At 43.7% G+C, this 24672-nt stretch overlaps 1 protein-coding gene across 5 annotated transcripts in view; it reads right to left on the bottom strand.

The window, feature by feature from the left end:
* SPTBN4 (spectrin beta, non-erythrocytic 4) overlaps positions 1–24672 on the bottom strand; it is a 1591326-nt gene that overhangs the window by 163649 nt on the left and 1403005 nt on the right. For all 5 annotated transcript variants that reach the window (XM_069644494.1, XM_069644495.1, XM_069644496.1 and 2 more), the window contains 3 exons: positions 23696–23974; positions 18931–19061; positions 16490–16694 (listed from right to left, as the gene is read on the bottom strand). In XM_069644494.1, coding sequence (XP_069500595.1) covers positions 16490–16694; positions 18931–19061; positions 23696–23974 — 615 coding nt within the window. The remainder of the gene's footprint in view (positions 1–16489; positions 16695–18930; positions 19062–23695; positions 23975–24672) is intronic.

The raw sequence follows: 24672 nt of genomic DNA, 5'->3' as shown, positions 1-24672 counted from the left end.
TGTCTCAACTTCTCCTGGCTCGCAGGCCAGTTTTGATGCAAATGTATATCACTGCTCTGTCACTACTTAGGCCTCTCTCCAAAAACCAATCGACGTGTGGGATTGGCCTCCAGGAACCTAATAACCTATATGGTCACCTATATGTGTTATTCTACTGGCTCTCCCATGTCAGGTGGCTGGCCTGGTCCATCCCCAAGTCACTATCTAGAACAATGTTACAGTGTGAGGATCTTGTGAGGATCTTGCCATTGTTTTTTTCCAGTTGCTACCCACCCTTAGGATACTGAACTGTGGTTGGCTAGAGGTGACGTCACCAAGCCTGGGATCTGCAAAGGTTCTGAGCTCTTGGTGTACCTTTTCAAGGTAATAAGAAAGACTATGTTTCTGCATTGTAACTTGTGTGTACCGCCTTAGTCTATGAGAGTGCTATTTTTCTCTGTGCAACACTTGTCTCACATTGTAGCATCTTTGTTGCAGTCTTCTGTCTGCTAGTCTGAGATCGGCTCCCTTTCCCAGCGCTGGTCGCTATCCATTGTCTGAGCCGGCCGTGTCACATGTTCAGAGACCTTGATTTTGAGCTGTGCAGCTCTGAATTATGAGGAATTATACGTATTTACTGCAGCTGGTGCTTTTATCATTGAGGGAATGGAATGTCATCCGTATCTTGCGGCCTTGGCAGCGGGCCCTGTCTCACACGTTTTGCTCTTGGTCGAGCCTGAATTCAGATCAGTTCAGGCTCTTGCTGAGAGACCTGTGGCCTGCTGTAATATTCCTAAACCATTATAATGCGGTTTCTACAGGGTTTGTGCTATACTACATTCTCCATAGGTTATTCACACTTGGTTCTGTCAGGTTCCATACGGTTATTCACCTGTAAGCATCTGCAAGCTTTGCTCATGATCTATTGCTTCTTGCACTTCCTGTATTGCTGCGTCTGGCTAATGGCAAAAATAATAAAAGCAATGAAAGTATGTGTATGTGTCTGTCCTCTAACTACAGAACTGTATGCTCATGTTTTTCATGTAGTTGAGTGTGTGTTTATGTCTCGGAGTACGAGTAGCATGTGTGCTTCATGTCTAACACTGCTAAGTTGTGGTGTCTCTAACGACGTTAGCAACATGGCTTCCTGGTGCTTTAATCAAGACTGCCCACTGAGGTGTCTTTAGTTGCAGTCTGGGTCTCCTCTTCCACTATGGGTTAAATTTGTACCGTAGCTGGTCTGTAGGGCTGGCTGAGGGGGTACCTCTCCACAAACTTGTCAACCATCGGTCCGTTGGGGATTCGTCTGAAATAGAATGGGTGATTGCGATGTTTCATGGCCTTATTCCATGTCATGAATTTTGTAGAAGGGGGAGGAGGTGGTAGGCTTCCCCATCCCTCTTAAAACAAGAAAATGTACTCCAAGCTGACATTATTGAAAGAGCCAAATTGCCTGGCACCTTGGGTATCACCACTAGTAGTAGTCTCAAAAGAAGGAGGTTGTATGCAATTATGCACAAACATGCAAACACTAAATATAACCATCCAAAGAGAGCGCCCACCAGGTCCTAACATAGAAGACATGATAGTGGGACTAAACAAACCCATGAGATTCTCTAAATTAGATTCACACCAGCTAGAATTCCACCCAAGCTCCAGAGCCATACATACCTTCTCTACACACATACGTAGACAAAAGACTCAAATATGGCATCTCATCAGCTACAGAAACATTCCAGTAATCTACCTGGTACATCCTCCTAACTTTCCACAATGCATTTAATTACAGCAATGACATTCTTGTATTTGGAAGAACTACGCAGGAAAATGATGCGAAATTAATGACAGCATGTGCAACATTACAATGAGAGGGTTTCACACTAAACGAAGGAAAATGTAAAATGAAACAACATCTTTGCTTTTATGGACACATATTCTCAGAACAGGGTATGACCCCTGATACAGACAAGATACTCACAATACAGAGATTCTCTCCTCCAGGTAAAATGGCTTCAGTTTTTTCCTAGAAATGGCAGGATACTGTGCACGCTAGACCTATTCACCATCTACTAAAGAAAGATGATCCATTCCAATTGAATAAACATTTCCAGAAAGCATTTGATAGTATCAAATCCTCCCTGTCATCAGCAAGTCATCTAGTATATTTTAACCCATCCTGGCACACTGAGACAACCAAAGATGCCAGCTTTGTAGGGCATGGTGCCATACTAGCACAAAATGAAGTAGGATCATCGAAAGCAAAACACAGTGGAAAATGAAAGCAGGGCATTATTTGCAACTGGAGCTGCATATTCCAAGGCAGAAGAGGAAAGCCAGACTGTGGTCTGGGCATGTGAGCACTTAAATCATTTCATTATTGGGAAGAAGCTCACACTTGTAACAGACCAAGCTCTACTGTGATCTTTGGAACCCCAAAACAAGAATGCAGACCATGAATCAAGAGGTGGAGCATTCGACTACAAGATTATGGCTAAGGCATTATCCATCAAACAGGTAAGATCTCAACCCAGCTGACTATATACCACAATATCCCAAAAGACCACAGAATGAAAAGTTGAGGAACGAAGCTGAGGAGTACCTTCGATACATTACTGTGAATGCTCTACCATCAGCCAGCCACTTTTGCCTCATCATCCAACAACGATCTGATGATCAATATGGCGACATGCCTTGGTACTGAAAATAAATCGAGAGAACACTGCAACAAGCAGAACAACCAAACACCAGCAAGAAACAGCTAGACAGTGTAGCTTATACTAGTACTATATCTGTCATATCTGCAATATCCAACAGAAATCTTCTCCTGAGAGGGTGCAGACTTGTCATACTGAAGAGCCTCAGAAGAGTAGTCATATACCCAGCTCATGAAGGGCACTGGGGCATTGTAAACACAACAAAGCGACTGAGAAACCAAGTATGATTCCGACACGTGGATGACGTTGTGGAAGAAATAATCCAATGATGCTTTACATGTAAAGCACAGCATAGCAGGATCCTCCATTACCTCTATAAAATACTGAACTGCATGAGCGCACTCGGTACAGGGTAGCTTTAGATTTTATGATCTGATTGATCACGCCTTCTAGGCTTCATATCAAATGGGGAATACCTCACACCGTGAATATGGGTAACGGGCTGCCATTAAAAAGAAAAGACTTCAAAACATTTACAAACCAGATGGGATTTCAACATCAATAAATCCAGCAACTACAGTCACAAACAAATGGAATGGCCGAAAGATTCATGTACTCCATTAAAGGAACAACGCAGAAAGCCACCATCGAGAACATGTCCATACAACAAGAGCTATGGTCATGCCATGCCACTAGGGCAATACGCCACATGATTCGACAGTTGTGATTCCAGCAGATCTGATGATAAAATACTCCCCATGAACGTAACTACCTAAAACAACAATACACGTAGAAGGGAAATTACTTTATTAAAGCTGCAAGAAAGAAACAAGGGGCATAACCCACACTGACCTGAGAAGAGGAAGAGGAGCAAGACCAAAAGAGTTTGCAGCTTGTGAAAAAGTCAATGCCAGACAGAGAAAAACAAGGAAACTGACTCCTGATACCCAGCCACTCTATTCCTAGTGACGGAAATGAAAGGAACTATGGTAAGTGTGACATCTGATTATCAAGAAACCACCAGAATGCCCAACACTTCAAGCATATAAGAAGACCAGACACTGAAACAATTACAACACACATGCAAGATTCACAGGATGACAATAACCCAGGACTGGAAGCAACATCGTATCCAGAGAGACGTGAAAAAGCTGGAAATGACAATAAAGAGGAGACCAATGGCAGAGGAAGAAAAAACAGAATCATCAAGAAACCGCTGAGATTAGTAGCAGAAATTTAAAATCAACAAAGAAAAATTAGTAGGGGGGAGTTGATGACTGGGCATAAGGACGTGACATGGTTACGTGGAAGGAGTGAGGGATGCTGTCTAGGGGGGACAGGTAGTATCCGCTGGAGTGAGGCAATGAAAGTAATGAATATTGTGTTCTCCTAAATTCTGCATAGCATCATTGTTTACAATACTTCCATGCCTCTATTCAAACATAACAGCATCAACCTCAAAATGACTTTTTAAATGGAAAAGGTTTTCACAGACATAGCCTCGACCTCACACACTAACCTAGGTGAAGTGACAACAGATAGGAAAACAACTGTAAGGGTAAGCATACACTGAAACCAAGGCGTCATAGGCCCAAATAAAGCTGCCTTTAAGAATGTCATAACCAAGTTTTGCAGAAACAAACATGCATGGTGGAAAGCCCTTTAAAAAAGTACATAACGGATGGGATGGAGAGGTACACCCGTACATTTACTCCTGACCTCTTGGTCCACATATCTGCCTTCCTATTTGCTTTGCACCCTAGGGTGGCACTAAGTTGTCTCTGGCAAGAAATCCATCATCCTGACTCTAATGCCTCCCCTGTTTCCCCCGTCAGTCCCTCAGCCAACTCCTTAGCACCTGATTCACAACGTTGGGGTGCTTTTAGAACATGCCCTAACCCTAACTCTATCACTACTACCTCGACTGCGACCATGATCAACCTGCTTAACATCAAGAACGTCTGCCCTCACCTTACATAAAACTCTGCTAAAACTATCATACTGACCTTGGCAAGCAGCCACCTTGACTACTGTGCCAGCCTCCTTCTGGGCCTCCCCTCTAAACTCCTTCGCTAGGCTTGACAAGGTACTCAACTTTGCCACCTGTACCCACTACAATCTTCTCCGCTCCTCTCCCACCTCCAAACAGTGCCTCCATGTTGGAGAGCTCTGATGAAAAGCGTGTTCGTCCTTAAATTTCTACTGCTTGTTTTCCAATCCATGCCTTGATCACAACCTGCAGTTAGAGAACACTTTCTCTCACTGCACACCCTACACACCCTCTGCCCTTCTTCACTCCTTCCCTCCTTCTAACCTCCCTGTCACTCATACTCCCTGTTCCCTCATGCTTTCACTCCTCTCTTTTTGCCCCACTTCACTGGAAGCCCCCTCCGCCTCATTTAAAAATGACTGCGATCTACTACTTCAAATCCTCACTAAAGCGCTACCTCTTAATCCAAGAAGGAGCACCCTCGAACCCATTTCCACATCACTCCCAATTCTGGACCAATCTTTCTCTGCTTCACTGTACTTTCTAACCTGTGTTTAACCATTCCCCTACCCGTGTACAATATGTTTGCCCTGTCCCTGGTCTCTGTAACACACTGAGAATCTTTTGCTGTATTGCACCTGACTAGTGATTGCCCCACTGTCTGTTTATCGCTGTTGTAAGTGTTTTTGATCAAAACACCATACATATTAAATAAATAAATAAATAAATAAATAAATAAATAAATAAATACAAAGGGGAAGGGAGACTGCTTCAAAGCGTATCCCTGATGCCTAGGGATCAACTTTGATGCCTTAAACTTTTCCAATTAGTCGTAGGCTTTTGTTGCAAACGGGTTGGCCCATCAAGGGGTATATCTAGTTATGTCACCTGAACATTGGGAGCACAACTATAGATCCATATCAACGAATAGCTGCAGACCACTACCCTCATGTTCACTGACCTGGCAGGAAAGTCAATACCCACTTCCAAAATGTGCTTTAGTGCCTCCTTGCCATTGCAGAAATGTTCAATGATTGGACTCTAGGAGTGAATTATTTGAAGCCTTACTCCCCATGTCACAGAGTGCATAGAAAAAGTGAACCAAATTACATAAGGCCTTAACAGTGCAGGGGGGGTCAAATGGGCAGACATGAAAACTTTACACCAAAATCCGTGCTTAGATATGTGCACTGCAGGGTTTTCAATTCAACATGCATGTAGTAGGCCTTCGACCAGGAGCCACAGAATCCCCCTGCTATATGTCACCGTAGAATACATTGCAATACACCTTGTACACAGTACACACGTAGAACACAGCACAATACATTTTCAGGCAAAATAGTTTCTGTGATAAATTCTGGGAATGACCTTTATCAGAAACAGCAGGGCTCTCATCACTCCCTTGGCAATGCATGAGAAGGCCAACCAGACCTTTTTTTGCCCTTGTATTCAGGGAATTATAGTTTTTTTTCGCTATTTGGAATATAAGACAACTACAGGTCCCCAAATTCCAAGCAAAACCAGGCATAGATGGCCTTCTCATGCATGGCCATGGAAGAATTGAGAGCTCTGCATTTCACCTCCATGGAACAGATGATGATGATGTTGATATTAGCCTCTTGGATTTCCCCAAATTCTGCAACCCTTACACTAGATGATCTTTGCTTTCTCACAGATGCAAAGTACCTAACATCTCCCTCAAATGCACTCTCTGTCTCTTGAACAGGAGGATGCTGGCATGATCGTACCATTCTGACCACTGGGAATCAAATGTTGAAGCCTTTCCCTGTCCTGCTGTAGATATGATGCCAGACATATGAACAAAACCATTGCTGTTGAGTAACAGAAACAGGACTGGCTCTGCTATGGGCCATCTCCTTGGAATGACTTAAGTAGCATGAGGTGCTGACTCTCTGTGACTGCTGCAGTGATGTCCTTTGCAGTTTACAGATTAAGCAGCCCCCTCTGCTACGGGGCAAGCCTTCACTTCCATAGTTCCAACCCAGTCAGGGTGAACTAAGGCATTTCTCTTCTCGGGTTCAATACACGGAGTGCCATTAAATTAGGTTACAGTAACAGCAATTAATAAAGCACTTAGAAGAAATAGGAATCTGACCGGAGGCACTATTTAAAAAAAATGTATACCACCATCAAAATAATGTCATCCTCACCAAGTTTCTGAAGCACCGCTTGCAGTTACATCTGTATTTTTTCGGATCCATATGTGATGACTCCTAAGTGTTTCCTACAGTCCCCATCACCACCTGTTTGCCTCTTCTCCCCTGACAACACGTGCCGGAGAAGATTGGATGCTGCACTATGAATGAGACGGCTTGCTAGTAACGAAAAACTGTGCATCAAGCACAGCATTCCCATCCTTATCACAATACTGTGCAGCTGCCATATCAACAGTAACTCACCCGCCTGACAGAATATACTAATGATACACAATCTCTGATGCTGATAACAGGCACCATTATTAAACACTTGAGTGATATGCAAATGTTTGACCTCAGAACAATGAAATACTCAGAAAAAGTTCTAGGAACGGACCCTGTGACTCCCAGATTACATTTGTTTCACTGCATGGGACAGGGAGGGCATTAGTTCCTTGTGTCATTTTACAAGCCTCTCCTTGGCTATTCCAAACCTGCACATGTTGGTGTAATGTTAGACATGGCACGTGGCCTGGCATACAGAGATTGCGACACCCTTGGGCCAACCTCTTTCAGCTGCAAAATCCAGCATTATCGTCCATATAGAAACTTCAGTCCCTCATTGGGCAATCTTCTCTTGGTTCCGTATGCCACATTCTGGAGTAGAGCAGGTCGAGATAATGAAACTCAAGGTTGGGTGGTCAAAGGTGGGTAATTTGTAGTTTACAGGTTTGAATCTTTTGACTTAATTACCAGGTAAATAAAGTCATCATTGTCAAGTTGGGTAATAATACCCCTTATCACATACACAAAAGGCTTCAGTGCCGTTTATGAGGTGTATAGAAATGGTCACCATCTGATATCAAATCATTCAGGAACTTTAAATCCACAGATTGTCACTTACACATCAGCAACTCTGTGCATGAAGGCATTGTTGAGGGCCTACTTGTTCTTGTAGCTGTGCTTGTCATTATGTCATGTCATACCTTAACTAGCATGCTGCCTGAAAGTAAACCTCACCCTATGTTATCAACAAAGCCTTTCATCATATGGGGTGAATTTCCCTTCCAAAAGGGCTTATGCCAACTTATTTTACGGAAGATATAGTGGAGAAACGGAGCCAGAGGGCTCTGAGATCAAATAGATCCCATCTGTTAAGAATGCAGAGATGCAAAACCAGCAAAGCATTCAAAGGAGCCTTCGGCAAGGCTGCGCCCATGGCCTGAAATACTCTGCCTCTGGACATAAGAGAAGAAATCTCCACAGCCATTTTGAAGAAGAAACTTAAAACACATCTATTCTACTAATGTTAAACGTTGGCCGGAGATACCCCCTATCTAATCTAGAAGGACTGGTGGCTGAACTGTAATATTTTGTTATTTATCTGTTATGTGTGCGCCCATAAGCCACTGGGTACGTGGAGTGTGTTAGAAGTTAAAGTAAAGTAAAGTAAAATAGGAGAGCATTTCGGACCCTATGGAGCGTGGTCATATACATTAAGTGGTGTTCTCATTTCTTTGTATCATTTAAATAGGACTTTTTAGCAAAGTGTTTTACGAATTAGAAAAAAGTACTCTTTTACATAGAACGCATGGTAAAATGGGGCCCAATAGCAGATGTATTATGCCATACAATGGTACATTAAGAGTGTTGGAGGGCAAAACGGGCCTTAAGGAAATCGATAAATAATGTCCTCTACCAGCATATCTGTCCCCTTCCACCTAGTGAAGTTAGCGGTTATATTAAATGTGAGAAACAGAAATACCGCAAATGGCTTACTGATTACCGCGCTAGAGGCAATTTAGAAACATGGCGGGGGGTTGCCCAACTGGCACTGCAAAAGGATAGTATTCGTTTCTGGTCCGTCCTGTGTAGCTCTTCTCCTCGCGGCCTACTTTCTATTGCTGTCACTGAGCCCGACTTGAAGATTTATATTGCAAAGATGCTGCGCCTAAATGAGCCCATTGATGACCCCCTTTTTCTGTCGGAAGTCGAGTGCCACTGCCAGTCATCTATTAATGAATTTGTTAACATCATCAAGCACCTCAAAAAATCGCGAGCAGCAGGCCCAGACGGTATTTGAAACGCACTGGTTAGGACTGAGCGAGACAAATGGGCTAAATGCCTTTATCTACTGTTCTCTTGCATTGGCAGAAATGCAAGATTCCTCCATCCTGGAGAGACAGTCATGTCCTGCCGGTCCATAAAAAGGGGCCATTGAATATGGCTTCAACTACGGATTGCTTGCTATGTTGGATGTGCCATCAAAGACATTTGCAAAGGTATTGCTGTTGGAATTAAATGAATGGATTAGTACCAATAAGATACTTCAACCCAACCAGATGGGATTCATAAAAAAGTCCAACACTGCTCATAATATGTGGCTATTGGTCATCTTGATAGAGTAGTCATGGGCGAGACAGAACTCAAACGTCTATGCGGCTTTCATAGATTTTTCTGCCACTTTTGATTCGGTGCTTAGCGGAAGACTGTGGAGAAATCTGTTGTCTTGGAATATCCCACTAGGCCTCCTTAAAATGCTGATGCTTCTCTACACCGATACTGCTGTAAAGACAAGGTTAGACGCAGAAGGACATTATCAGCCTCACTACCGACTCGTCATGGAGTAAAGCAGGGATGCATAGTCGCTGCTACCCTTTTTAATCTTTACATTTCCAATCCGGGGCTTCAGTTTGTCCGCCCGGCAATATGTCCTGTAAAGGTGGGTCGGCATTTCTCGGGTTGGCTTGCTTACGCTGACGATCTTGTCTTGCTAGATCACACCCCGTGGCCTCCAAAGCTTGATAGACGCCCTAGGGAAATATGCTGAAGAGAATGGGCTAGTTATTAACATCGATAAAAGTAAAACGATGACATTTGCTCCATTAGTTAAGAAGAAAAGCAACCTTGGGTGTTCCTTGAAAGGTTTGAAACTGAAAAATGTTACTAGTTACAAGTATTTAGGTATACATTTCCAAAATAACTTAAAGTGGGATATGCATTGGTAGGAGACCAACACGAGGTGCAATAAAGCCGTCAATATGATTAGACAATTTGTTGGTAAACAAAGTGGAATGTCCTTTGAAACAATATTGTTGCTGTGCCACACTAAAGCACGTTCGATCATGTTTTATGGAGTAGAAATCTGGGGTGGCAGGCTTGGGAGCCTTGTCAGGCGATATGAAGCAGTCATGCTGCAGCGTCTCCTGTGTCTGCCACCATCTCTCCCTCTGGAGTGTATATATATATATATATATATATATATATATATATATATATATATATATATAGTGACAGATTGTTTCAACCATGCATAAAATGGCAAGAAGGGTGTGGGTCACCCAATGGAGCAGTGCATGTGATAAGTCACGACTTAAAGCAAAACTATTCGAATTTAGTAAAGAACAGAATCAGGTCAACCTCTTATCTGGCAACCACAGCACTGATTTCTGTGGGTATATTTCTCGCCGCGAACTCAAACCATCTTATATAGTGGCGTATCCGAAAAGTGCGATCGTAAAGCAATATTTACGATTGAAATGTAATATCAGTGTGGCACTAATGAGCCAAGGTGCCCAGATGGGCATAGCACGGCATGATCAATATTGTAGGCTCTGTGGCGCAAAGGAATTAGAAAGTCTGGGGCATTTATTATTAGATTGTGAAAGCTTAGTGGGTCTGAGATCTAGCTATCTGAAAGCATGCAACAATAATGTCAATTTGGAAGATCTAAAACCTCTCTGGGCTAAGTTCTTAAATGGCTGTGACGAAAACTTGATAGTTTACCTAGTCTTATTTTATTGGAAGTGTGTGGAAATTTTGAACATTGTTTCCTGATAATGTATTTAATCGCTTTACCTAACAAAATGCTGGGAAAACTGATGTTATTGTAGTGTGTTGCGTACATGTATGTTTTTATATGTTGTATATACAAATCCATGTGGCTGATGATGTATTAAATGAATAAATAAGAAGACCGTTGTGTAACTATCGAGTAGTCGAGGTGCATTGACATTAGAAGGATGCAAAATTATGAAGTGCTCTGAAAACAATGCCAGTGAAGTCTGAAGCAGAAAGAAAAATAAAACCATTTAGGATAAGCAAAAGAAGGGGTAACATGAGTAGAATAAGGGAACACAAACACAACTATAATAGAAGAATTAAGAATAGTAATGTCATTTACACAGGACTTTCACAAAGCACTTTACATAGACAATGGGGGTCATTATGACCCTGGCGCTAGCCGTGCCGGTAAATAATAAGTCACAAATTTACCGGCACCCGGCAATGGGGACTTACCGAGGCATTACAGCCCCTGCAGACCCTGTACATCCCCATTGCCGGGTGCCGGTAATTATTACTCCCCATTCTCATTTGAGTCCCATTGGACTCAATGGGAATGGGGAGGCCGGATGCACCGGCACCATTTATGAATGGTGACGGTGCATCTGTTGAGCTCTGCTCACGGGTGCCGGTCCACCCGCCATGTCAGACCTGGTGGCCGGAAAGGCACCCGCTAGCAGAACTCGTAGTTTGCAGGTCCGGTAACAAGGGTAGCTTACCGGCACCATTGTTACCGGACCGGCAAACTTGTAATGAGGCCCAATGTTTATATACTAATACCCAACCGAAATTGGCATGCATTTAACAACCTTGGAAGGATGAAAGCTGAGTTGTCCTTGCTGGGCTTGAAACCTGCATCCTGTACATCACACACAGATCTCAGCAGCAAGCGATTAAACCAAAGAGCAATCTTACCAGCTCTATATTAAAAAACAGCAAATACTGCAGAAGGTGATGGCGACAGAGTAAATATCAATAAATGAGATGTAAAATGAGCAAAATCTGCAAAGGTTTTGGAGGGGACACAAAAAGAAAGCAATCATTAGTTTTGGCTAGTTGGTGGTACTGTAAGCGTTGCCTATCAATTAAAACTATTGGAATGAGAAGTGAAGAAAGGAGAGAGATGGGATGTGAGGAGGCAAATACTGCATGTTGGTGGTTGGAATTGTACCCACCCATTGAACTTCCCAAACCATGCTGGTCCGTAGCGCCATACCCACCCTAATAGCTTCACCACCCCACCAAAAACACACTCTCAGTAATCTCTTTGAGCTAGCTCTGTACTATGAGAAGGATGGTAATGTTCCTTGGTTTGATTGCAGCTGTAAACCTGCTCCTGGTGTCATAAAAATGTATTTTTCAAGAGTGCCTTCAGTTGCTTGATTGATAAACAATACGTGTGTCCTTGAATCTGTTAATTCCTCTTCAAAACAAGCATTGGTAAACTCAACAATTTTGGCTCTTGTAAAGGCTATTTGCCTGACACTGCCACAATATGCCCAAGTACTAATAACATGTGCCAGCTGTTGTTTTCTTATGGCCAGGTAGTACCATTATGGAGGTGCCGTCAAAATTCCTATCCCATGCCTAGACAAAAACACGGTTTGTCTTCCCAATGCTTGTTTTTTTTTTTATATTAGAGTTGAGTGCAGCAAGACTGGATAACTTCGACAGTCTGTTCTTAAGAATTGAGGTTGTTCTCAAATTAAACACAGAGATTCCAAGTGACAGACTACAACGAGGGAAATGTCAGAAGATGGGAAAGGGAGTATGGTGTATTATCGACGGGAGAGATGTTGGAAAAAGAGGCCACCATGAACAAAATAACCTCTTTCTTTGAGGGATCCCATCAAAGAAAAGGTGAAGCCATCCAAGATTCAACAACAGATTAACTTCAGGAGAGTTTACTATGGAGATCAGATGTTAGGAAGGTAAAAGAAAATGTCTGAAAGTTCTGCATAGAGCCGGGAAACTAAATCCGCAAGATGGGTTGTGTACACAGAGAAGAGCGGAGAGTCAAAAACAGATCCCTGTGCAACCTCCTCAGAACAAAGGACTGAAAAGAGGAGGAGTTATTGCATTTAGCCAGCATAGTTTGAGTGAAAGGCTAGCATTTAAAACAGCCCTGGAGTAGAACCTGTGATACCAAGACCAGAAACAGGTGAACGGAGTGCGCAGAGATCAGCAGCACTGAATGTGCTCGATACATCCAGAAGATCCAGGACGAAGGAGGGTTGAGCGTGAGGGGGTTGTGTAAGACACTCAGAAATGCACAGAAGTGCAGTTTTTTGCGGAAGTGGCAGGGTCGAGCAGACCTAGCTGGATAGCAGTGGAACAATGTGCAAGGCGTAGGCCGATGCAGGGTTAGGAATGCATCTAGTATGTAGACTCAATGGTGTTGCAGGCTCAGTGTGCCCTGGGGCGATGGGGCGTTCTTTAGCATCAGCCAATGAGTGTGCAGATAAGCAAACAACTGGAGAGGTGCAATAGATTGGAACATATGATAGTAATTAAATTGGATTATAGTTGGAAGGGCTAGATGAATCCACAGAGTGCACATGATACCAAAACAGTGTCCCAGGTTTAGGTGTTTCTCCATGTACAGTTCAGTCTCAGATTTAGGTGTTTTCTCCCACTGCTCAAGTGTCCCAAATGTAGGTGTTTCTCCAAGTACAGCTGAGTTTCAGATTTAGGTGTTTTCTCCCACTGCTCAAGTGTCCCAAATGTAGGTGTTTCTCAGCTGAGTCTCAAATGTAGGTGTTTCTCCATGTACAGCTGAGTCTCAGATTTAGGTGTTTTCTCCCACTGCTCAAGTGTCCCAAATGTAGGTGTTTCTCCAAGTACAGCTGAGTCTCAGATTTAGGGGTTTTCTCCCACTGCTCAAGTGTCCCAAATGTAGGTGTTTCTCCAAGTACAGCTGAGTGTCAGATTTAGGGGTTTTCTCCCACTGCTCAAGTGTCCCAAATGTAGCTGTTTCTCCAAGTACAGCTGAGTGTCAGATTTAGGGGTTTTCTCCCACTGCTCAAGTGTCCCAAATGTAGGTGTTTCTCCAAGTACAGCTGGGTCTCAGATTTAGGGGTTTTCTCCCACTGCTCAAGTGTCCCAAATGTAGGTGTTTCTCCAAGTACAGCCGAGTCTCAGATTTAGGTGTTTTCTCCCACTGCCCAAGTGTCCCAAATGTAGGTGTTTCTCCAAGTACAGTTGAGTCTCAGATTTAGGTGTTTTCTCCCACTGCCCAAGTGTGATTTAGCTGTTTTCTCCCACTGCCCAAGTGTCCCAAATGTAGGTGTTTCTCCAAGTACGTTTTCTCAGATTTAGGTGTTTTCTCCAACTGCTCAAGTGTCCCAAATGTAGGTGTTTCTCCAAGGACTGTTGAATCTCTGAGCGGGCACCCTAACACAAAAGCTCCATCAATCGCAGCAAGGTACGTATGATACACCACTCCACTGGCCGCTGGCATGGCTATTCACACAAATCAGTACACACCAAGGACACTGACAACATTTGGTCGTGCTGTTCACATAAACTCTCTGCATACTTACACTACGCCTCAACACCTCTGACAGCCGAATGCAACGCAGACCTAAAACAAATTTGGGCACGCTGAACACATAGTGAGCCTCTAGCACTGACGCCATGCCTACTCCTCTAAGCACACATCCACATGCCTGACTGCATGGGCTGCTTCAGAAATGACAAGCACAATACAAAACAATTAGAATGCCTACAGGTCAATTACATATGTTACAAGAATAATAACACATTTATAAGGAGATGATTAGCAATGAGGGTGTGTGGTTTTTGAAAACCTTAACTCGTACCATCTAACAGACAGTTTCCTGTCCACCAAAATGTATCTATGGATGTATTAATTTTGGCTATTACATGGCGCCTAAGCTCCACCAATAAGTCAAAACCTTTGCACTGAAGTACAGCCAGGAGGGAGATGACATGTGGACAGGGACTCATAGCTTGTGGGTGCTGTTTGTTTACTTACCCACCATTAAATACCCTTGTCCATGCGATTCCCTATGGCCATTCCCACCCATCGCCTGCACCCACCCACCCAAAATAAATCCTAACGAGATCTTTGAGCTAACTTTATCAAGCAGTAACAATACCTGTTAGCTTGCCAGTGTCATTGCAAAGTAATCTGCTGAGCAATAATGGCTTAACTGCAGCTGTAAATATTTTACTTGTATAATAAAAAATGTCTTAACCAAGTCTGCCTTCCGCCACTTGATTTATATATGTTTCTTGCATCGAAGCACTGTTAAAAATAAGCAATGCCAAAGCCAACAATTTTATCTTTTTTATAGATATCAGATCTACATTTGCCATGCACTGCTTTCATATGCCCAGCCAAGCACACCATTTCCCATACTGTGCATGTTATTGTTATGATGCTGCATTATGGCAGTGCCTGGAAAATGCCTAAATGGCTTGTTTAATATATATCGCAGGCCAGATGTCACAGATTTGGTGCCCTTGAAGTTGAGAAAATATTTTATACAAATACCTAGTGCAGTAACACAACCTTGAAAGTATATAAAATCCAGCAAAACCAAAAGTGTAATAAATTCGAAAAAATATGCTTTTTATCTGTTCACAAAACAGTGATAAATATTGACTGGACTAATGTCTAAGGACGTAGCTTCATGTTAAAAATACAATGGGCCTCATTACACGGTAGGCGGTAACTATGGCGCTATTAGCGCCATGGTTGCCACCGGTATTTTACCGTGTCCGTGATGGCGGAATTATCGCCCTACGCAAGCTGAGCGGGGGCGGTAATTCCCCATTCACCAAGGCCCTTCCCCATTCCCATTTTTGCCCCCATAGGGCATAATGGGAATGGGGAAGGCGCTAATTACGGTACCGCAAATTGCGGTGCCGTAATTAGCTCCTAGGTCCCTTTGCGGGTTCGTTTTTTAACGCCTGCTAAAGGCAGGCGTTAAAGTACCAACCCGCAAAGGGACCTCGTAATAAGGCAGTAAGGGTTAACGGTCACAGAAGTCTGGGATAAGGGGGTTTGACCATTATAAATGGGAGATTCTATTGGTAAGGATTTTGCCTCTCGAAGTTATGATGCTAGAGATGCTAAAACGCCCGGCCTGACAGCTCAGGGCTTTCCAGGGGAGCATCTTTACCGCAAGGCAGGAAGCCCTGAGATGCAGTCTCACCTCCAATGTCAGGCAGGCAAGCTCCTTGAGGATAGGAAAGAGAATACTGAACAAAGGGGAACTAGGGACCTGTGTCAATCCAAGACAGCACCCACCGTACAATTCTTCAAATTGGATTAAAACAGTAGGTCAAGTTTGAAATAATCAGATTTCGTATTGCCCCTCAAAGCATTGCCCTGACTCACACTGGAATCTAGGATCAACCTTGCGGATTCAACCTGTGCATAGTGACCAACTTTATGGAGATCTCTTGCAGTCGAATACGAAAAGTCATCATGGAAGAAGCATTCGGAGCCCTGTGGGGTTGGATAGGCCTCATGTAAGACTGTCTTCATGGGAGAAAGTGCAGAGCATTGGCAAATATCATGAGGTGTGGGGGCAAGGTATGGCCCAGTGGTCTATATCAAGAATCTGAATGGAACTGTAGATGCCACATATTCTCACAAGTGATGAATGGCGAGAAACTAGCAGTAGAAGTATACATTTTTAAAGCAGATAAACTCATTAAGACTTCAGGGACAGTCTTTTCTGTTTCCTAATGACCTACTGGGTTAATGGTCCGGAAATTATGCCTCAGGCCTTAATTCTTCCACCAAATCCTTAATTAACAGGGAATGCCCTGTCCTGTTGGTTATTTACTCAGTTCAGTATCTGGAGGCTGATCAATGGACATGCTGCACTCACCGTGACGTGTTCGTAATCCTGTCCTAGCTCCGGCGACCCAGCCACCACCTCCTTCTCAGCGATCCAGTGCTCCAGCTCATCCACTTCGCGGTTCAGCTGGAAGAGCCAGTACTGCTGCTCCAGCTTCACGCGGCGCTCCTCCACCAAGTCCTTCAGAGACACGTAGAGCCGGTCAATCTGTGACTGACGCTTACTTATCTGCTCGCTATGCAAGGACACACCCTGGTCAGTGCATTCGACAAAAGAAACCAATGCAGGCTATTTTTTTAAAATTATTTTTAAAAGCAACATCATGCAAAAGGCAAAACCCACAGACATTTCCTATCTCTTTATTAAAGAAACAAGACCTGCTGCCCCAGCTCGGGTCACCTCTTGCTCGGCATTAACAGAGAATCCAATGGTTTTCAATATTCGACAGAAACAACATACTTGGCTATAAAAAATGCCAGCACCTTTCTTTTATTTTGGCAACACCGCAGTATTCAAAAGGTTCACTTAAAGTTTTTAAAGAAGCGTGGCCACTCCTCTTTTGTTTCAACAGAGAAGAGAAAGAACTTGTCGTCGGCGAGACTCTCGTGAATGAGTAATGAATGTTGAATAAATAGACAATAAGATAAAGAGGCTAAAATTGATATATTACAAAGTCACATCTAAATTCTTCTATGTGATTAGTTTTTAGTGCAATAATGTGCAGCAGTGACAACATGGGCATGTTTTATTCATAACCGCACAGCAATGCACAATGTCTCCTGCTCTTCTGTGCTTTAACCCTAATCCACCAATTTAGATTGCCTCAGACACAAAATATGTATTTCCTCACTTTCCTTCTTTATGAAGAATATTGTGGATTTAAAACTCCATGTTTATAATAATTTCATCAAATGATTATGCAGCAAAAAATGGTTGTCAAATTTGCATTTCATTCCATTCTATCTTATAGTTCTAAGTCAATTGTTCATTATTATTTCCTCTGAAAACTTTCATTTCCTTTCCTCTTTCAGATTTCCTATCTTTCTAAAACAAGCCTGACATGTTTCATCCCTCTTCAGGCATTCTAGGGACTTCAACAGGTCTTCTATGCACAACCTTTGGAGAAACCTGTACTCTAAAGGAATTTGATTGTTTTCTCCATGGGACCAAATCCTATAAAACGTCATTTTACATATGTGACTGTCAAGGATTCTGAGAAGAACCTGTGACACCAAGGTTGCCACATCTACTCCAGTTCCTCCAGCTGCCTTCTACGCTCTAATTACTCTTAATAGCAACATTCTCCTTGCCAAATGTTGAGCCCTTACATGTTCATGGTTCTCTCATCTGTTCCTAGTTTGATGTCCTAGGTTTTCTGCTTGCACTGCCGTCCATAAATCCTCACCTTTCCAACTACTGCAGCCATCGTAGCATAAAAGGCAACGAGAGGAATGGAGTAGATGCAACCACCTCGGTGTCACAGTTCGTACTCAAGATCCTTGATCGTCATAAGCCAAACAATTTGCCATAGGATACGGTACAACGGAGAATAGGATCTCATGCATTTAGGTTTCTCCACATGCAGCCTACAGAAGACCACTCGAGGAAGTCCCCAGAACGCCCCAAGAGGGATCAAACATGTCAGGTTTGTTTTAGAGATATAGGAAATCTGCAAATAGAAGAAGAAAGAACAAGAGAGAGTTTAACTAGGAGCTAACAAGGACCAAAGCACTTAGAACTCACATAGAGAAAAGAATGGGACGAAATGTGAATATGGCAATAGAATGGAACGAGGCAGGGGAAACATTCTGTTTGCATTACCATCAGATTATATTCATGTCAAGATGGATTTTTTTTTTATTCTGATGTTGATTGTAAAGAAGAAAGTTGAAGAAAACATGTTTGTTGTCTAAATGGGAAGCTATATATTGGTGTTATTGGGGTCGAAGGGTGAAAGGGCAGGAAACATTGATGTATTCGTTTACAGTATACTCTGGGAAAACCTGCCTCGATATACAGACAATGGCTAGATACGAGATAGTGGCTGTGAAACCTCTTTTTAAATTATAGTTTCATTTATATCAGACAATGGTGCTTCTTGCCTCCTAGAAAAGGTGAACACATGCTACAAATGTAAACTCATATATACACAGACACACACACACATTCAACAAAAGTAATTAAAGGAGCAAATATATACAAAAATAAATACAATCTACCACACGAAACTGCTGTTACAGTACCATTAGTAACTATGCATATCAGGTGACCAATAATTAAGGTGCTACAGTGCTATCAATTTGTCACATACACAGAACCCTTTGATGACATCATAGGATCACAATACCTAGTGCGTTTACATGAATTTGATCCCTCATAATAATGATAATAATAATAATGCTCGTCTGACAGATGGCCAGGTAAAGGGATAGATGGATCGAGGGGTGCGTTTTGACCTATAGCCACCTTACCTGTCAGGGTGGCCCAGATCCAGCAGTGATCGGCACTGGCGGGACAGAGTGGCTATGGTCTCTTCATAATTCTCAATCGTCTGCTCCAGCATTAAGTGTTTCTTCAGCATCTGCAGAGTGCTCTGCTCATCCTGCAGCAAGAAAGCAGCAGGAAAGTAGTCTCACCCGCACCTGTGCAGCTGCGCGGCATCTCTTGAACACCCCAAACCTCCCCTCACAATGTGAAGTTGCGCAGAATCTCACAGAATACCCCAAACACCTCCTACACCACTGTGCAGCTGTGAAGCATCTCCACGGACACCCCAAATCGCCCGTCACTTTGCTGTTGCACGGCATCTCCAACTCTCCCTGAACTTCCCATGTCACGCCTCCCACTGTGCAGATGGACAGCATCCCACCTGAACCCCCAAGTCTCTGCTCCCACAGTGCAGCATCTCCCCGAATCTCCCAAGTCTCAACTCCCACTGCTGGGCAGCATCACCCCTCAAATCTTCCAAGGCACAGACATGTGCTATCTCCTGTGCATTCAATGATCTAACAGCAATTGTGCTCAGAGCAGATACACAAATGGGCCTTTCCGTGTCTGAATAGCATACAATATAATAACAGGCCAGATGTATGTTTGTCTGATGCAGTTATGAACAGTAGACACTACCCGCTATGCCAATTGTCACTGTTAGAGGGAGCTGTTGCCTTAGAAATATATAGTGGTCCTACTGGTGAAGAAAAAACATATCTAGGTTCGGATTCCATTGACAATTAGACGAAGATGCTCACATCGATCCCATAGAATTTCTAAACGGGATGGCGCCTCTTCATAAATTGAAAATGAAAGTTGGCAGTTTTATTATGTTGCTTAGAAATCGTAACATGAAAAGAGGTCTGTGCAATAGAACCAGATTGTTAGTTAAAAATCCTAAGCCTCATCTAATAATTGCGTAGGTCCTCAGAGGAACAGCTTAAAACCAGATGGTGTTTATCTCACGAATAGATGTAGCTCTCGCCACACAGAACTACCATTCATTTTGAGAAGGAGACCGTTTCCAATCAGACTTGCCTACTTTGCGCACTTTGGCCCATGTACACAGGCTTTTTACACTAGCCTTAAATATAATGCTCGGCTTAGGTGGGCACATGCAGTGGACAGTAAGAACTGGGCAAGTCAGGAAGGGCATGAACTTCTCTTACCCATGGGTGGTTCACACCAGATTTGGGGATTCGACCCATGGAACTTTGTTTGGAAAGCATCACAGATTAACATGTTTCTTATTTTATTTCAGGGGTGCTTCGTAGCTGAAAACCAGCCTGCGACTTGAGGCTTCAGAACAGTTATTAATATATCGAACCCAAAGGGGAGCATGCCTGCAAGTAGACTAGAGGAGTGCTGCCTCTGAAAAGACTGGTGTTTCTTTGGGCAGTCAGTCACGTGTCGCAGTCCATGAATCCATCAGTGTAACAACTAGTCACACATTTCATTGAATGGCTTCGTTGTTGTGGACCCCAGGCACTATATGCTATTTGCTGAAAGCGCTAACGTGCAGCTTTTTTTACGAGTCGCGATCGAAGGCAATACGCAACGACTCCGCACGCCGCTGATGCGCTGATCATGTATTCTGTGACATGACATGCACCCAAGAAACAGCGGTGGATCAACACCCATTGAGCCCCTGCATTGACTGCTCCTCAAAGGAACTTGTTTCACGCTTCATGGCATGTTTCCTAGCAGTACTTCCCATACATGATACGGATGTTAATGGGGCCGCTGACCGAACAATGTTCCTTTATTCTGCCGTGCCTGTTTCGGTTAGACCCCAAGGAGGGCAGACTTGACCTTAGAAGAATCTCTGGACTCTTTCATGGAAGCTGCCAAGTTTAAAGGCAGGACTTCTAATGTTAACCCCTCATGTTCTTAGAGCGAGTATGTTCCTCCTGAATTCCCATAAGGAATCATTGTAGGCTCCGCCCACTTCTGCAGTTAACTAATATTGTGCCAGTCATATTTGAAGATATTAAAGATAGCTTCTTCCATTAGGCCCATGGTGAGCAGAGGGCTTAGTCTATGCAAACCTTTGCCACCAGCCATATTAGCTGAAGTACATCATCATGCTAGCCTGATATACCATCTTCCAACATGGCGGCTCAACCACTCACCATGCAGAATCTTTTAAGGCAGGTTTGATCATTCCCAAGCCCTATGAAAGCTCGGGCTAGGGTGGTTAAAGGGTACGGATCAATTGTGGGGAGATGCAGTCAATGTTTTCAATAAAAATAAAAAAAACACTAATTGCTTGGAGTTCCTCTTTACTAAAATGGTTTTCTATTGCAACTCCTTGTACAAATCTAGTAGGTGTCCGCTCTCGGATTATGATAGCACGTTTGTAAATATCTCCGGTGAAACCATGCCTCTCTACTGTGCCTAAAGTGCTTGTAAGAGGTAAACTGTTGAGCCGCTCCTGCACTCTTCCACTCTAGAAGGCCCAGGCCAATGACTGGGTGCAAACAGCACTATCCCTGGCGGCGTGAATATTGGCTTTTCATTGGATTGGCCCTTCAGGTTTAGAATTGGTAAACCCCCTGCTGTGAACTCCAACCTGGCATTTCGAGAGTGGTCGTCTGTCTGTTGAGGCAAGGCTTTCACGACTGCAGTGCACGGCACCCTAGTGTGGTCAAGAACTGGCAGGAATCACAGCCGCGAGGGGGGAGTTGCGAACTATGGCGCCACTTAGCAGAAGCATCCTCAGTTCCCTCCTTAGTGTTATGTTATGTAAATAGGCTTTTATACTATGCCGAGTGACCTTGCTCTCTGACACAGCGGAGGGAGCTATGCACCGATACTCAGCATCTTGTCCGTTGCATGGACCACATACACAGTTGAAGGCAGTGCACTGCCAGTACACTAAATACATGCATGTGATACTGCATGGGGATTACTGGAGCAATTTTTCGAGGTTCCCTTTCTCTAGTAGGAATGGACATTTTGAGGTGATTTGATTAGCATGTATATCTATGCATATAAGGGTTCCTAATGCCATGTAGAGACCGAATCTTGCAGATGTAATATAGAACTTTGTGTTATACATAGCAGGCAACATGACAGCATGGAAGGGTTCATCAATGAATACATTGCAGGTGTTTTATTTAGCACTTCTGGACGGGGATCAAACCCTTGTTGCACGGCATTGTCCTGTTCGGAAGGTGAGCGTATTGCCTCTGTCTGAGCTATCTGCCTGGTTTCATGCTCTACAGAACGATTTTCCCAAAGTGCATTTTCTATGTCTAGTGGCACTGCCGAGACATAATGGAGGCTACCCCAGGAGGACATGGGCTGGGATCTAGGGCTGCGTACGGCCACCTGAGACACTGAAATAAAGGGTTCTTCTGCTCAGGGACTATGCTCTGGGATCACACACTTTAGGCTAATGTGCCTAATTCCAGGAATGTGACATGAGATTCCCTCTGCAACTCGCACTCGGTTAGTTCGCCATTCAGAGATCAGCTTTCTTTGACTGAGAAAGGCAGCGAAAATTCTCGCAGTAAACTACACTGCTTTGTTGTGAGAGAGAGAGGGGAGAGGGAAGGAGAGAGAGAGAGAGAGCGAGAGAGAGAGAAAGAGAGAGAGAAAGAGAGAGAGAGATTAAGAGAAAGAGAGAGAGAGAGAGGGAGGGAGAGAGAGAGCGAGAGAACGAAAAGGCAATTTCTTACAACAGAACCTTTATTGGTGAACACTGTGAGATAAGTAAAACAGAAAGTCGCAGAGACAGGCAGAGAGAAAAGACAGGGAGAGAGAATTGCAGAGACAGGCAGAGAGAAAAGAGAGGCAGAGAGTTGCAGACACAAGCAGAGAGAAAAGAGAGAGATTTGCAGAGACACACAGAGAGTTGCAGTGACAAGCATAGAGAAAAGAGATGGAGAGAGAGGCAGAGGGAAAAGAGATAGAGGCAGAGAATTGCAGGGACAAGCAGAGAAAAAAGAGAGAGAGAGTTGCAGGGACATGAGGCAGAAGGAGAGGGAGAGAGAGAGGAGAAGAGACAGGCAAAGAGAAACGAGAGAGTTGCAGAGACAGGCAGAGAAAAAAGAGAGGGAGTAACAGGGACAGCTTGAGAGATAAGAGTGAGAGAGAGTTGTAAAGGCAGGCAGAGAGAAAAAAGAGAGAGTTGCAGAGACAGGAGCCAGAGGAAGAGGGGGGAGGGAGAGGGAAATGGAGAGGTGGAGGGGGGCGGGCAAGGAGAGAGGGAGTAAGAGAGAGAGAGAGAAAGAGAGAGAACGAGAGAGAGAGAGAGAGAAAGACAGAGAGAGAGACAGAGAGACAGAGAGAGAGATCTGACCAGGGGCTGCTTAATAACTGATCTTGACACAAAACACCTGGACGCCCACTGTGGTGTGAAGGATAAATATTACATTTCTAACAGGATATCGATGGATTCGCCCCATGAATTCTCCCATCAGGTTTTTTAAACCAGATTGGGTAAATTCCTATGGATTCACGATAATGACAGATATTAGTTTTTGTCCCGGACTGGGTTGGTTGGGTCATCATTTTTGTGGCCAGGAAGTAGAGATCGTTCTTGCATTTTGCTCGTATTTCCTCTGGGGAGTTGCTCAGATTCTGTCAAATGTGGCTGATGGACATGGTCGCTATTGGTGTGCATGTGTGCTACATGAACTACTAATCATATACCCATCATCACCACAACAAAGCTCAAAGTGAACATTCCAGAGAACCATACTGCGTCTCGCACGTGGGCCTCTAGCGGCAGCGCCTCACCTTTCCCTTCTCGTCATTCATCATCAGCAGCTCCTGCTCGCTCAACCAAGACTCAACCTCGGCCACATCAAAGTAGTACTGTTCCACCTGGTAGGAGGCGTCCAGGAGCTGCTGCCGCCGCTCGGTCTGCTCCCGCAGGGCTACCCACAGGTCCCTCAGCTTCTCGAAGTTCTCGCGCACTGGCTCCAGCTCGGGACTCTTGATCGATGCAATGGCTCCCGCTCGCTCCAGCACATCCTCCACGCGCGGACTGTGCACCTGGATCTCCCGCCGCAGGTTCTACAGGGAGAAGTGGGAAAGTTGGTCAAGACACACCGCTGGAACGAGGCTCATTAAGAGAATTTGTGGAATAGCTAAAGTGTTGGAGCGTAGAATCACAGGTTGGGTTTTCAAGGCATACACAGTTTACTAGTGAGCGCAGCGGTACGTTATTCCTTCATTTGAGCATTAAAACGTTCACAGCCTTTAATAAATGCGCATTTAAATGTTTAATACACATCAGGATTTGGGTTTTCAAATTCATATCTCACTCAAAGTAGAACATTACTGCATTTTAATAACCCAGTTTGCAGAGCAATTTGGACACATATACTTCATAAATACGTATCAATAATGTAACGTTAAACATGACAAAAATGTAATTTGTTGTGTTGCGAATAGAGGGTCATTTTTCTCCTTAGGTCTTATAAGACCCGACGTGTCCAGGTAAATCATTTGAGAAACAAATTCAAAAATCACTTTTGGAATTAGGAAACCATCAATGCCTGCGAGAAGGGGGTGATTAAAAGCACCTGAGAGGACATGTTGCCATTATAATGCAGTGAGCGGGGGAATCATGAAGCCAAATAAGGAGATTTGTGGCCTCAGATTCCCAGAAGTACAGCAGGATGCACATAGATCATGATAGCAAGACATGTTGCGAGAGATTTTTATTGCTGACGACTGGATGCAACCAACAGATTCATATGTTGCTCATT

The sequence above is a fragment of the Ambystoma mexicanum genome, chromosome 2p (assembly GCF_040938575.1).
Source record: "Ambystoma mexicanum isolate Mex_15411 chromosome 2p, UKY_AmexF1_1, whole genome shotgun sequence".
NCBI lineage: Eukaryota > Metazoa > Chordata > Amphibia > Caudata > Ambystomatidae > Ambystoma > Ambystoma mexicanum.
The sequence above is the reverse complement of the archived record's forward strand: the minus strand, read 5'-3'. Positions and strand labels throughout refer to the sequence as shown.